Source organism: Pecten maximus, chromosome 2 (assembly GCF_902652985.1).
Source record: "Pecten maximus chromosome 2, xPecMax1.1, whole genome shotgun sequence".
Taxonomy (NCBI): domain Eukaryota; kingdom Metazoa; phylum Mollusca; class Bivalvia; order Pectinida; family Pectinidae; genus Pecten; species Pecten maximus.
In genome coordinates this window covers 27,170,242-27,182,769 of record NC_047016.1, presented here as the reverse complement: position 1 = coordinate 27,182,769, position 12,528 = coordinate 27,170,242, and the positions used below count along the sequence as shown (strand labels likewise).

The 12,528-nt window shown below is 34.4% G+C and overlaps 1 protein-coding gene across 1 annotated transcript; it reads right to left on the bottom strand.

Annotated features, from left to right (window-relative positions):
• Window positions 1-482: 482 nt before the first annotated feature.
• LOC117321672 (arylsulfatase J-like) lies at window positions 483-9,861 on the bottom strand. Its single transcript, XM_033876180.1, has 8 exons — window positions 9,507-9,861; window positions 8,717-8,903; window positions 8,076-8,251; window positions 5,920-6,031; window positions 4,494-4,589; window positions 4,103-4,346; window positions 3,479-3,630; window positions 483-3,159 (listed from the first exon to the last, which is right to left on the bottom strand). Exons 1-8 carry the CDS (start codon window positions 9,762-9,764, stop codon window positions 2,885-2,887), a joined length of 1,500 nt encoding a protein of 499 aa, XP_033732071.1. The 5' UTR covers window positions 9,765-9,861; the 3' UTR covers window positions 483-2,884.
• Between the last annotated feature and the right edge of the window lie 2,667 nt (window positions 9,862-12,528).

Genomic DNA, 12,528 nt, shown 5'->3' with positions numbered 1-12,528 from the left:
TGATCGGTCCCAAAATGCAATATGCATAACTAGGCACCAAGGGGAACCTACATATGAAATTTGAGAAAGATCCCTTCAGTACTTTCTCAGAAATAGCGATAACAAACTTCAATGGTCAAAATCCAAGATGGCTGCCTGTCGGCCATGTTGTTTTCCGATCGGTCCCAAAATGCAATATGCATAACTAGGCACCAAGGGGAACCTACATATGAAATTTGAGAAAGATCCCTTCAGTACTTTCTCAGAAATAGCGATAACAAGAATTGTTTACGGACGGACGGAGGGACGGACGGACGGACGGACGGACGGACCACGGACCACGGACGCAGGGCGATTTGAATAGCCCACCATCTGATGATGGTGGGCTAAAAATATCTATTGAAATACATTGAGTTAACTGTACATTTAATTACAACAAATATTTCTTTGATATCTTTACTTGTTATAATAAATCAGTTTAAAATATCAATAAAACATTCATATTGATAATAAGCGTATTTTATTGACAGATCAAGGAACAGTGATCTAAACAATGTAAAAATAGAGGAATGTATACATAACAATGAAACCTTTAAAATGAGTAGCACTTGGTTTCCATAGCAACTGCCATCGACTGGCTGTAGCGTCAGTACCTATAAAATAATATCTAAACTCCAAGATTAGGAGACTTTATTGTAACATTACTGGTGAAATGAAAGATTGCAAACACAAGTTCTTCCAACATTTGTTACAATATATCCATGACATACAGGCATACCTCACAATCCACTCACCAATCAGAGATAATATTGTCACCAAACAGAATCTCTCATGGGCCTGTTCTGCGAGAGATTTGCTGGCCAGCATAGGCATATGAGGGCCTCATGCTGACCGACAAAGCTCATGCACTGGGGTTGAGCTATCCCTGTCCACTGAACAGGCCTATGTTAGATTATTAGCTAGCTCACATGCTTACAAAAAATGGTTTGCAATCAGAATAAACCTAGGATAATTACTACAATAATTATTATAATAATGTCACGTCACCATGTAATTTATTTTGAGGCATCATTTTAGCCCTCTTTGCCTACAACATGTGAGATTGGATGAACATTTCCATTAAAATGGGATCACCACGTTAAATATTTGAGAAATTTGTTTCTGGAATATACAGGTATTTCAGACCTATATCATACTAGAGCATGTACCCCGCCAGTAATCAGTAATTATAAATGACAAATATTTCATCAGTATGTTCACCATGTGATTCCCAGATTGAAGGAACCACATTTTATCTCCAATGGTCAAACAACTATCGACAGATCGTTACAAATACTTGATAAATACAGAACAGCACTATATATTTCTAAAAATTGCACTTCTATCACAGGTATAACTAAACTTCAAAAATATAAAGTAGTATGTCCATATCATCAGATTATTTTATGTCAAATATACACATTTTTTCATTAATTGTTTCCAGAAAGTATTCAATTTTCAAAATTCCAGCAGAGCTGAGCTCTTATGAGCCTGATAGGACATATTGCATATTTAGAATGCTACACAAAGCTGGACAATTTTCTTAATGCCTTTTTTACAGTTGTATTACATTTTGTAGCACATCTGAACATTTCATGATAAATGATTTGTGATGGAGACATTCTGTAGGTACACTATTTTCTCATTCTCCCTAAATAAATCAACTTACTTATTAACAGACTTATTACTGCATCATAATTCTAACATGTAATTATTATACAATTGGCAGATGAGCATTTTATTTTAAGTAAAAAATGTGCCTTTCCTTAATTTTCAATTTACTAATGTCCATCTTCCTTAAGAAATGAGAATACTTGTAGGAGGAGGAGGGAAGAGCACCCGCGTGATAAATACAATAAATGCTAGTAAAAGTAACAATATAGGCCTAGCAACAGCTCAATAGAAAACAATATATATTATATGAGGAGATTCCTAGTTATATGAGGAGATTCCTAGTAAACTAACATTCTGTTGAAGTATACACAAAACAATTAACAAGACAAATATATTAAAACTAATATAATCAAAGCCATTTGTATATATTTGCAAATGAACACAGTAAATACTAGTAGATGAAATGTTCAGCATACAATATTATATTCTAGTCTAATATATGATACAAAAAGAGTATTAATCCTTTCAAAACAAAAACTCTGTATGTACGTCTATGATCAGATAATCATGTGGAGAAATAGATATGAGCCAGGTTTGACAGAGTAAGGTTACTGGACCTGACTGTAATAGTTACATGCTGTTCGAAGGCTTACTTTAACCAGACTACAATAATAATAGTACAGATTTAAATGGTCACAGATTATCTGAACAAAATTAAGCCATCATTAATTCGAAAATGTGTCAAAAACATTGGCATAAGTGGTCAATAAAGGTAGATACACAATGTCATGTAAAATAACAATAGAAAATATGCTTTGTATACTTATGATTTCTGTAACCTGTTGCTTCATGTTACATCACAAAGAGGAGACAAGACAAAATTCCAATCACGTACATGTAATACCAAATTTACATATAAACCCGTAAGGCACTAATCCAAAACAATGGTTTTTTTTCATAATGGTAACAAACAGTAAAATTATTCATAGGAAGACTTTGGAATGTATAGTGTTAATTCATGTGTCATGATGATAAATAATACCAGTTCATAAAAAATAATACAAAAAAATATACATATATTATATACCACACCTTTTAATTACCACAATAAATTTCCGCATAAATATCAACCTCAATAGAATTCTTACAAATTATCACCAACTAAAGGAATATGAAAATAACAAAAAAAAAATACTATTTTTCAGCTATACAGTATATTGTGTATGTCTCGCCAAAACAAGCTAAATACAGCCTACTTTTCCCATGGCCCCCACCAGCCCCCAAGGTGTTCAGGGTTGGCATTAGGATCAAAGGGAGGATAGACACAGGGTACAGCTGTTTCGTTCTGCTGCTGTAGCTTTGTCAGCATCTTCATCACCATGTCAGGGTAGTCTGATGATAGGTCTACTCTTTCCACTGGATCCTTGGCGATATTGAAGAGCCACAGGTTCTTTTTGGATTGACTAGTATCATCGTCCATCTGGATATCCTCGTCAGTAGTGGGCACTGGGACCCAGGTTCCATTGCCTGTATGTATAGTTTATTGTGTTTATCTTACTTATCAGATACACATTAGCAAAAAATTGTGTAAAAGATTTCTCAATTTGAATTATAACAAACAATTCTCAATGTAAATTGTTTTGACCAGCAAAAATGAAAAAAAATATCACTAATTATGCCTTTATCATTTGAATGTTGTGTTCAGAAAAAAAATCACTCAGTATATTCAAATATATAACTGTTGTGAGGGAAAACAATAACCTGCCATATGATACATTGACATGGCAGTAGTAGTAATATTCCTAGACCTTTTGTCAATATAGTTTCCATCTAATGAAAGATATACCTGGGTGACCTGTAATTAACTTCCAGTCTCTCCATCTGATAGCAGCCCTGTAGCGATTATCAAACGGACTCCCCTTCAGTTTGTCTCCCACAGGCTTGGTTAGTGGGTCTATGTTGTGTAGCAGAGTTTCTCTGGGACTCTTAGCTCCCTCACTGACAAATGAATCCAATATATAGCTTATAAGACCATTCTTTAGCACAAAAAGATAAAATATTGTGCCATGAAAGACATAACAGATTTCAGCAGATACATTTTGCATCAAACATTTTTTAGAATAGAACAAAAATATTGAAACTGTCGTTTTATAAGATATCAAGTCATATAAAATAATTCAAAGAAATGTACACAGAAACGTTTTTAGTATTCTGTAATATTTTTTCATAACATGAACATAATTATGTGCTGGATAAAGACAATAACAAAGTTCTAACAGTGTTTAGTAAACTTTAACAATTATAGAGATCTATTTATATGTATATATATATATATACATGTATATATATAATACAATGTAATAATAATGAACACTTGTAATATCAGAGAGATTGCTCACAAGGTGATAACAACATGTCCTGTTTTACTATGATAATTATTAATAGAATCTGCTTGTAACATTCTTCACACCTGATTGTTTTCCATTGATTGAATCCATCGAGGGGTTTAGTGCCATTGAGGGAGCCCCCTGCTAGTCCTACCAATGTTGGATACCAGTCTGTTACATGTAGAAGTTCAGGGGACACACGTCTCTTTTCCTGTAGGGCTTTCCCGTGTACAAATCCGACTCCGCGCATCCCTCCCTCCCATAGAGACGCCTTCCATCCTCTAAGGGGCCAGTTATTGCCCCCAGATAATATCTGTCCCCCATTGTCTGAAAGTATCAATGTTCAATTGTGCAAAACATTTTCCAAAACATTTATAAAAGAAATGTGAGATAACAATAATTTTAGAATTGCAAAATTATTGAAAATGCACCAAATATGTTTTAGAGATAACAAAAAGAAGAAATCTTACAAACCTGTTGAGAAAACCATAATGGTATCATCCCACATTCCTTTGGCCTGGAATGCTGCTGTGATGTTACCCACAGCCTCGTCCATGGCCGCTACCATACCTGTATATTTACACTTGCAAAGTTGTGTCACTATATAACAATACCAGACCGATTTGTTTACCATTCTTGCATGGAAACATTGACCTTTGAACTTGCGTATGAAAATATGACAGGGTACTGGAACTACTTTCGCCAAGCACATGGCTTTGTTTACATTTACAATTTAAGTTACAAAGGGTTTGTTTACCATTGTTAAATGTATAAAAATAACATGTTTGACAATATTAAATATGATAATCTATCAAAATGTTTTTGTTATTTATGTTAATATCATCATAAAAAACAGAACTATTGTTTAACGCGGAAAAAAAGTCTCAATTTGTTGTGAAGCGTCACCATTGGCTGTTCTAATAATTGACTCCTCCCACTGTGTCCGACTTTTATATGATTTTTTTATTTACAAAGAAAAAATATTGTAATCACAAAGACTTATAGAAACAACATCCGTAAGTGTAAATATAGGGATTGGATTTCACTTTTATGTTAACCATGCTTTTATGGAGCAATTCCTCTAAGAATATATTCTAAATGGGGCGCTAGTGCGCCCCATAGAATATATTCTTAGAGGAATTGCTCCATAAAAGCATGGTTAACATAAAAGTGAAATCCAATCCCTATATATATATATACATTGCACAAAGACATATATACTACAGTAAACAATTGCAATCTAATCTTAACAATTTTTTATCATAATAAGACAATTTTTAGCATGTATATTTCACAGACCTTATTTCTTTGTTTGCTTGGTTTATCACTTCATGAACAGCCAGGGTCATTTTGAGGAGGGGTCTCCTTGTAGTAGTTGGTGACTACTTCAATGAATAACATACGGAAGGCCTACTGCATGTCATATCCAAAGCAATTAAGGTTAAATATATTGCCTGGGGACACAACCATGACAGAAAAGACTGGCCCATTTCTTAGCTTCCTGAGAAACACAAACCAACACAGGTAGGGATCATCAAACCACACACCTCAAATCGTCACCAGAGGTTACATGGCTGGCTCTCTAACTGACTGAGCTACCACTAAGACTTTGAGACAAACTTAAGTTTTACAATTTTATTTTTGAAGCTGTTCTTTCCTTTTTAATAATTGAATCTTTTCTTAATTGTGATGGAACAACTAGTGTAAACATATCAGAAAAGGGTCCCACAATAAGTACTTCTAAACCTGGGTGTTACATTACAATTGACACAACATAACTCCAGATATTTATATGTCCTTCTCATTTAATTAGAATTCCATGTATTGTATACCTATATAATTATAAACTACCAGAAAAACACGAACTCTAACAGGGATATCCGATCTGAAGTATACTGACCTGCGTATGTTCTTCTGTTGTGGTTTTTGATGTGAGCATACTTGTCGGTGTACCTTGATGGAACTTGTAATGGTGAGTGGACAGCTTGTAATGCTAGGTACAGAAACATAGGCTGAAAAGACAAATAGTTAGAGAATTTAATTAACTTCATTTTACTAAATTAACATATACCCCCGGTATACATTGTACAGGTGTACCATATTTGACCTAATAAGCATATCTGTAGCTATAGGCCACCCCCACCTTTTTTCAGTTCCTTACCTCACTGATCTGTTAATATAATCTTCATTTTCACAACATAAATGTATAATATGTATATAAAAACGTTTTTTCCACACAAATTTCAAATGGAATTTTTTCCCTGTACGTTGGTTTTATTTGAAGTGCTCTCTCTTAGTTTTTTTAAGCACATGGTGCACTTATTAGGTCAAAAACACTATACCCGGTATGTGTTTTGCTAATCACACTTCCTAACTTATCTTGTTCTGCTAAATAATCAAACCTCCTAGCTTGTCTAGCTCTGCTGAAAGTCCTGAGAACTGTTAAAACTACCATGTAATACTGGGACAAAAACTAGCAAAAATGATAAACAGCATACATCATAATTAACAATTAGATTCTAACCTACAGTAACTATTTTGTGACACAAAGATACATCAGTTGATGGGAACCAATGCTTTAATGATAAACATACTGACACATTAAAACTACTGCTGAACAATTCAATATGAAATTCAGAAAGGATACATAGTAAATACTGCTATATCACAATGAATCCAGAAAAAAATGTACATTATATGTACATGTATTAAGGTTTATTTGAGCACATTACATATTGACCCCTACATTACTTTGAATAGCCACGAAGAAATGTTATAATTATTAAACTTATTTCCTTATACATTAAATCAGATTGTCACAGAAATAAATCTGTTTTAAGAAGCCTTATACAGATAATTGAAATGTACAGTAGACAGCAAAATTACAGTTAAAATTAATACATCATACTAATCTGTAGTAACCTCATGCATGGTGACAACTGCATCATCTCTTACTCATAGTACATATATACATAATCATGGTATATGTACATTGCTAGGTTTATCATAGGACAATGAAGTGATATTACTCTCTACTTCAGATCTACAAGGATTTATCGGTGAGCTTATTATCAGACATGGACTTAATGCCAGATAAAGTACTTAGGGAGCAGATCACCTGATCACCGACAGCTGGTACTTATGTGTCATGTACAGATGACTGTACCAGGAATGGATACAAATTATACAAATGTTAAATATCTAAATCACAATGAATAAAAACAACACCAACATACCACCACCTCCCAAAACACACATGTATGCATTTTGCTCACAGGGGGGGGGGGGGGGGGGGGGGGGGGGTTCATCCCTAAATAACCATATATAGCTCAATCGCTGATAGGACATTGGACAATACAAAACAAAACCACAATCAATCATATACATTAATTGTGATGTTCCAGCAACCCAAAGAATGTAGATATGAACTTCCTGTTGTAGTTGTGCTCTGTTTGAAATACCCAGGTAAATAATCATATCTCTTTAATGATATTTTGTATGTTTTTAGCCTGCTGACACACAAACAGCTTTCACAATGGTAATATACAATGTACACACAAAAAAGATTATTATTTCAGAAAGTTTATAAATGCATAATGGCAAGTCAGCGGTAAAATTAAACGTTAATGTATTTTGTCCTGAAAACTTCTGTTACATTTCTTATTGTTGATGTTTTTGAAATGCTTCGGTGTTGGTGTTAGTGGAATCTGAATAAAAAAAATACATCTCTTCAATACCCCCACGCTAGCGTAGGTGTATTGAAGAGATGTATTTTAATCAGATTGGTGTTAGTGAATTTTCTTTTCCTTTTCCTGGCAACATACAGTAACTTATCTATTTTGCAACAATTATTAAATAGATTTGATCAACTTCCATATGTATCAATTACTATTATTGGCACACAAGGATTAAAACTAAAGCTCATGCAGGGGTCACTACTTATCTTTTTAAGTTTTAGGATCTGATTGAGAAATCAAATCCCAGCTGGCTAGGTGACAGGCCAGTACACTACCAATTATGCCACCTATAAGAACTGTTACATGTAAAGTATATTACCTTGGATGAGTTGTAGTTGTTGACAATGTCTATAACACGCTTACTGTACATCTCTGTTGAGTATTCATCTGGATTGGGCACAACAGCTTTAAAGTTGTCTCGTAAATCTCTCCCACAAAAATCATGTCCAGAACATCTTGACTTAGTATAGTAGTCTTCACTTCCAGTCAAATAGCCTTTATATAATAATAATGAAAAAGATAACTCTCTGAAAAATAACGTCAGGGTATACAAGGTACAGTACGAATGTATCATATGACACTTTAGCTTACATGGTTCCATCATCTGAAAACATTATTTAGTCAATGTCCTTGACCATATATTGTATCTGATGGCAGTACAAAATGTTAATGTTTACCTGAGGTTAGATAACATGAAGATTATGAGGCAGAAATTCATCCGATGATTAAAACTGGCATGTTGATGACCTGATCTATCATCAATTTTGTTATGTCATTATACACTTTGCATATTGAGATAAAAGACAAATAATCACTAGTATCCAAACAAACGATTTTTAATAATGTACTTAATTTGATATTACATGTAGTTTTCTTTTAAAGTTAAGTAAGCAATTAATATCAAACAATTATAATTATGTTGAAATTAGTTACATGAATATTATCAAATTGTATGCTTACCATAGAATGTGTCAAATCCCCTGTTGTTGGGGAGATACTCCTCCTTGTAGAAGCCCAGGTGCCATTTCCCTACAGCATGTGTGGAGTATCCAGCCTCTCTCATCTTGTCTGGTAGGGTGGGGCTGTCTCTTGGTAAGGCATTCGGTTGGGGTGCCCAGATTATACCATGCTGCAGTCCGGTGTGGATCTGTGAATTAAATTTAAACTTTCATCTACAAAAAAAATCATTAAATTGAGAAAATGAATTGATACAACTATGAACGTTACATGCATAAAATTACAACATACATATTGATAATCATGCATGTATACTAGCCAGAGTTTCCTCTGGCCCTGTCACCGCCCTACACCAGACATGGTGTCAGGACCAGAGGAAATTTGGGCTAGCATGTATACATGTACATGTAACATGCAAAGTATATAGGGCCTTTTATACTACAAAACTATGAACCCTACAACAAAAAACATACATCTTTTGTTCATCAAATAAAAACTGAAAATAAAGAAAATACAAATATCATAACCTTTTTAAGGAAAATTATGAAAAATATATCAAATAAATGTATAAAAAACACTTCATACATTGATCAGTTATATATTTATTTAATGATTTCACACTGCGCTGAGCTACAAAGACATAAAGGGTCATTTGATGATGTATCCGCCGTACGGAAAATTTGAAGCGGCAGCCGAATAAATGTTAATCAATCAAGGTACATTTAGTACCTACACTACAGTATGAACAGAAACTGAGAATAAAAAAATGTAAGCATTATTTGAAATGTTATACCTGGTATCTTCCAGACATAAGTTGACTCCTGGTAGGTGTACATATGGGCTGTACATAATAATTCTCCAGTCTAACACCCTCTCCAGACAGCTTGTCCAGGGTCGGTGTCTTGATTTCTGATCCATGATAACCAATGTCGTTATATCCGTAATCGTCGGCAAGAACAAATAAAATGTGTGGCTGTTTTGCTTCGACAATAGTCACGAAACATAAAAGAATAACACATAAAACCGATGATAATATACTATTTTCCAACATCCTTTTTTTTGGATATAGAATCTAGTATGTCTTCGTACAACAATGACTCTTGGTTGACAAAGCAAATCGAAACTACACACTCGTGACCCACCGGAAGTTCGAAATCCACAAAACGGAGTACGGAACTAAGGCTAAATATATGTACGGATCTGACGCAGGTTTGTATAACGGGCCTCACTGCACACTTCTGTCAAAAATCATAAATAGACTCTACATAAAATGATAATAAATGAAAGAAACACCCCGACCTTTGATTCATATCAGTATGCACATTTCTTTCTTTTTTAGTTTGAATTAAATTCGATATTTGAGTCTGATTTGTTTTTTACCATTTACCAGAGACATATATACAGAGAGATTGGCAGCTCTCTATTTGCCCTTGTGTTTACATAGTGGCCCCTGACCTTCCCACAATCCTTTGCGGTCGCTCGGTTCAGTCTTCACTAGACGCCATATTGGAGAAAACTTGAAAACCAGACACATAATTATCGATAATTTCTATTTGAAATCATCACCAAGATCCAATTATGTGCTTTAATTTTATTAATATCAAAGTGCAGAAGTGTCATCAATATGAAATATATCACAATTTGCTGTCCAAGTGTTTGTATTTTGAGTATGAAAGTCAAGCACAACGCAGGAAAGATCGGCGGGAATCTCCAATTTTCGAAAAGTCCCTATGGGGTTTTCGAGAATACGGATAAATGACAACAATGTGCATGATAATCAAGACCACATTCCATAAGTATGATAGTTTTTGGTTAATGTGGTAACTTTTGTAGTGGCCAAAATAAAACGATGTGCTTTCTGTGTGTATTTAAAATGACGATGTTTTGGTCTGACGTAATGGCGGATTAACCAGAACATGTCGAATAAGTTCCAATACTACGATACACACATGCGCATAGCCCGATTTACCTGCGCTCGCGTGTGTTTGATAGGCGACAGGACGCTCTCGATAAGGGATATGCTTGAGTGGTCACGAATAAAGGGAGCCACTATGTGAACGGGAAAATAGCGATGTTACTAATCTCTCTGTATATATGTCTCTGCATTTACTTGGGGTTGGGGCGCAGTTTAATGTTAAAATTAAGTTTAAATTTCCATGAAATATGATAAATACGTCTCTGGTATCACTAAAAAGTTTAAATAGGTGATATCAACTTTTACAAATAGGGAACTAGTTTATTAAGCGGATCAGGGAATCTATATTTCAAAGCATAGTGAATCATGTTCCTGAAAAAATGGCAGCCGGTCACGACCGTTTTCTTCGTCAGTGTGACCAGATTGACATCGTGTAAGTGATATCACATTCTTGTAAATGATATCACATTCGTGTAAATGATATCACATTCGTGTAAGTGGTATCACATTCTTGTAAGTGATATCTCATTCTTGTAAGTGATATATCACATTCGTGTAAACTTGTGATATCACATTCGTGTACAGTTGAGTGTAAGCTAACCTTTACACCCTAGTGCACTCCTACATTTAAGCTACAGGTAAACTAGTAGTGCACTACGTCCAGTCAGGTGTGACCACAGATCCCCCTATAAAGATGGACAGTGCCACTGGACACCTGTGTTAGATACCTGTAGTTGTTACTTATACAGACCTGTGTAAATTGACTGCCTTATATCTGTCATCCTGACTTTACCATGCAGGTATACTTAAATGTTGATAAAATTTAATCTAATATTAACTCAAAATAAAATTGGCTGCGGCTCTTATATGATATATTGCACAAGAGGAATTAAAACTCTATCAATTGGGTTTGTAGTGGGGTTTTTTATCATTATTTTTTTTTAAAGATTTCATTATAGTGTAAAATCAAGGTTTTTCCTGATTTCAAAATGTTGATGCTTTTCATTTATTTGTTTAGATCAGAGACCTAAATACTATGTTTAGATGTAATTAATATATTAATTCTACCTTAGGCCTTGATGACTGTTTGTAGATCTTTTTCTCAAGTACACTGTATATGTACATATATTTTGATATTTATTATTTTATCACACAAAAATATTTTTAAATTCAATGTATTGTTACTTCACTAATATCTGTTAATTCAACCATGAAGTCATTTCATAGTACAGAATCAAGAATCAGAAGTTTCGTATATTCTCATTTATGTTCTGTAAGAGACAATATCTACACAACAAGTTATGTACATGTACCTGTATGTATAATTGGTACTCTCAGGACATGCCTGTTGTCATGGCCACCAGGGCCCCAGGGCCAAAACCCCAACCTTACCACCACCTGATAGACCTCCATAACACCTTACCCATATATATCAGATGAGGATCAGTATTAAGGTATACTTGTTTTAACACCTGGCTATAGTTTTGTCAAGTCCCCAATTACTCCTCCCGTGAATTGTAAAAAAAAACAACCTTTGGCTTAAGGCCCACGTGATCCACATGTGTATATACTATATTTGTTAGCAGGTTAACTTTATAGAAGAAAATTACGAAATTACAAATACAAGTGTTGTACATTTCAAGTGTTGTATCACAGGTGCCTGACTCGTTTTATAAAATAATAACATATAGAGTACATATGAATGACATTTATATGTACTCTATATGTTATTATTTTATAAAACGAGTCAGGCACCTGTGGTTGTATGACAAGTACAGCTCCAGATACATCAACATGTATGTGTGTTATATAAGCTTTAAACAGTTGCTCTCCCCCTCCCTCCCCAAGTTTGCCAGTATATGTATTTCATAACAAAAACGACATTAATTGTTCCCTCAGG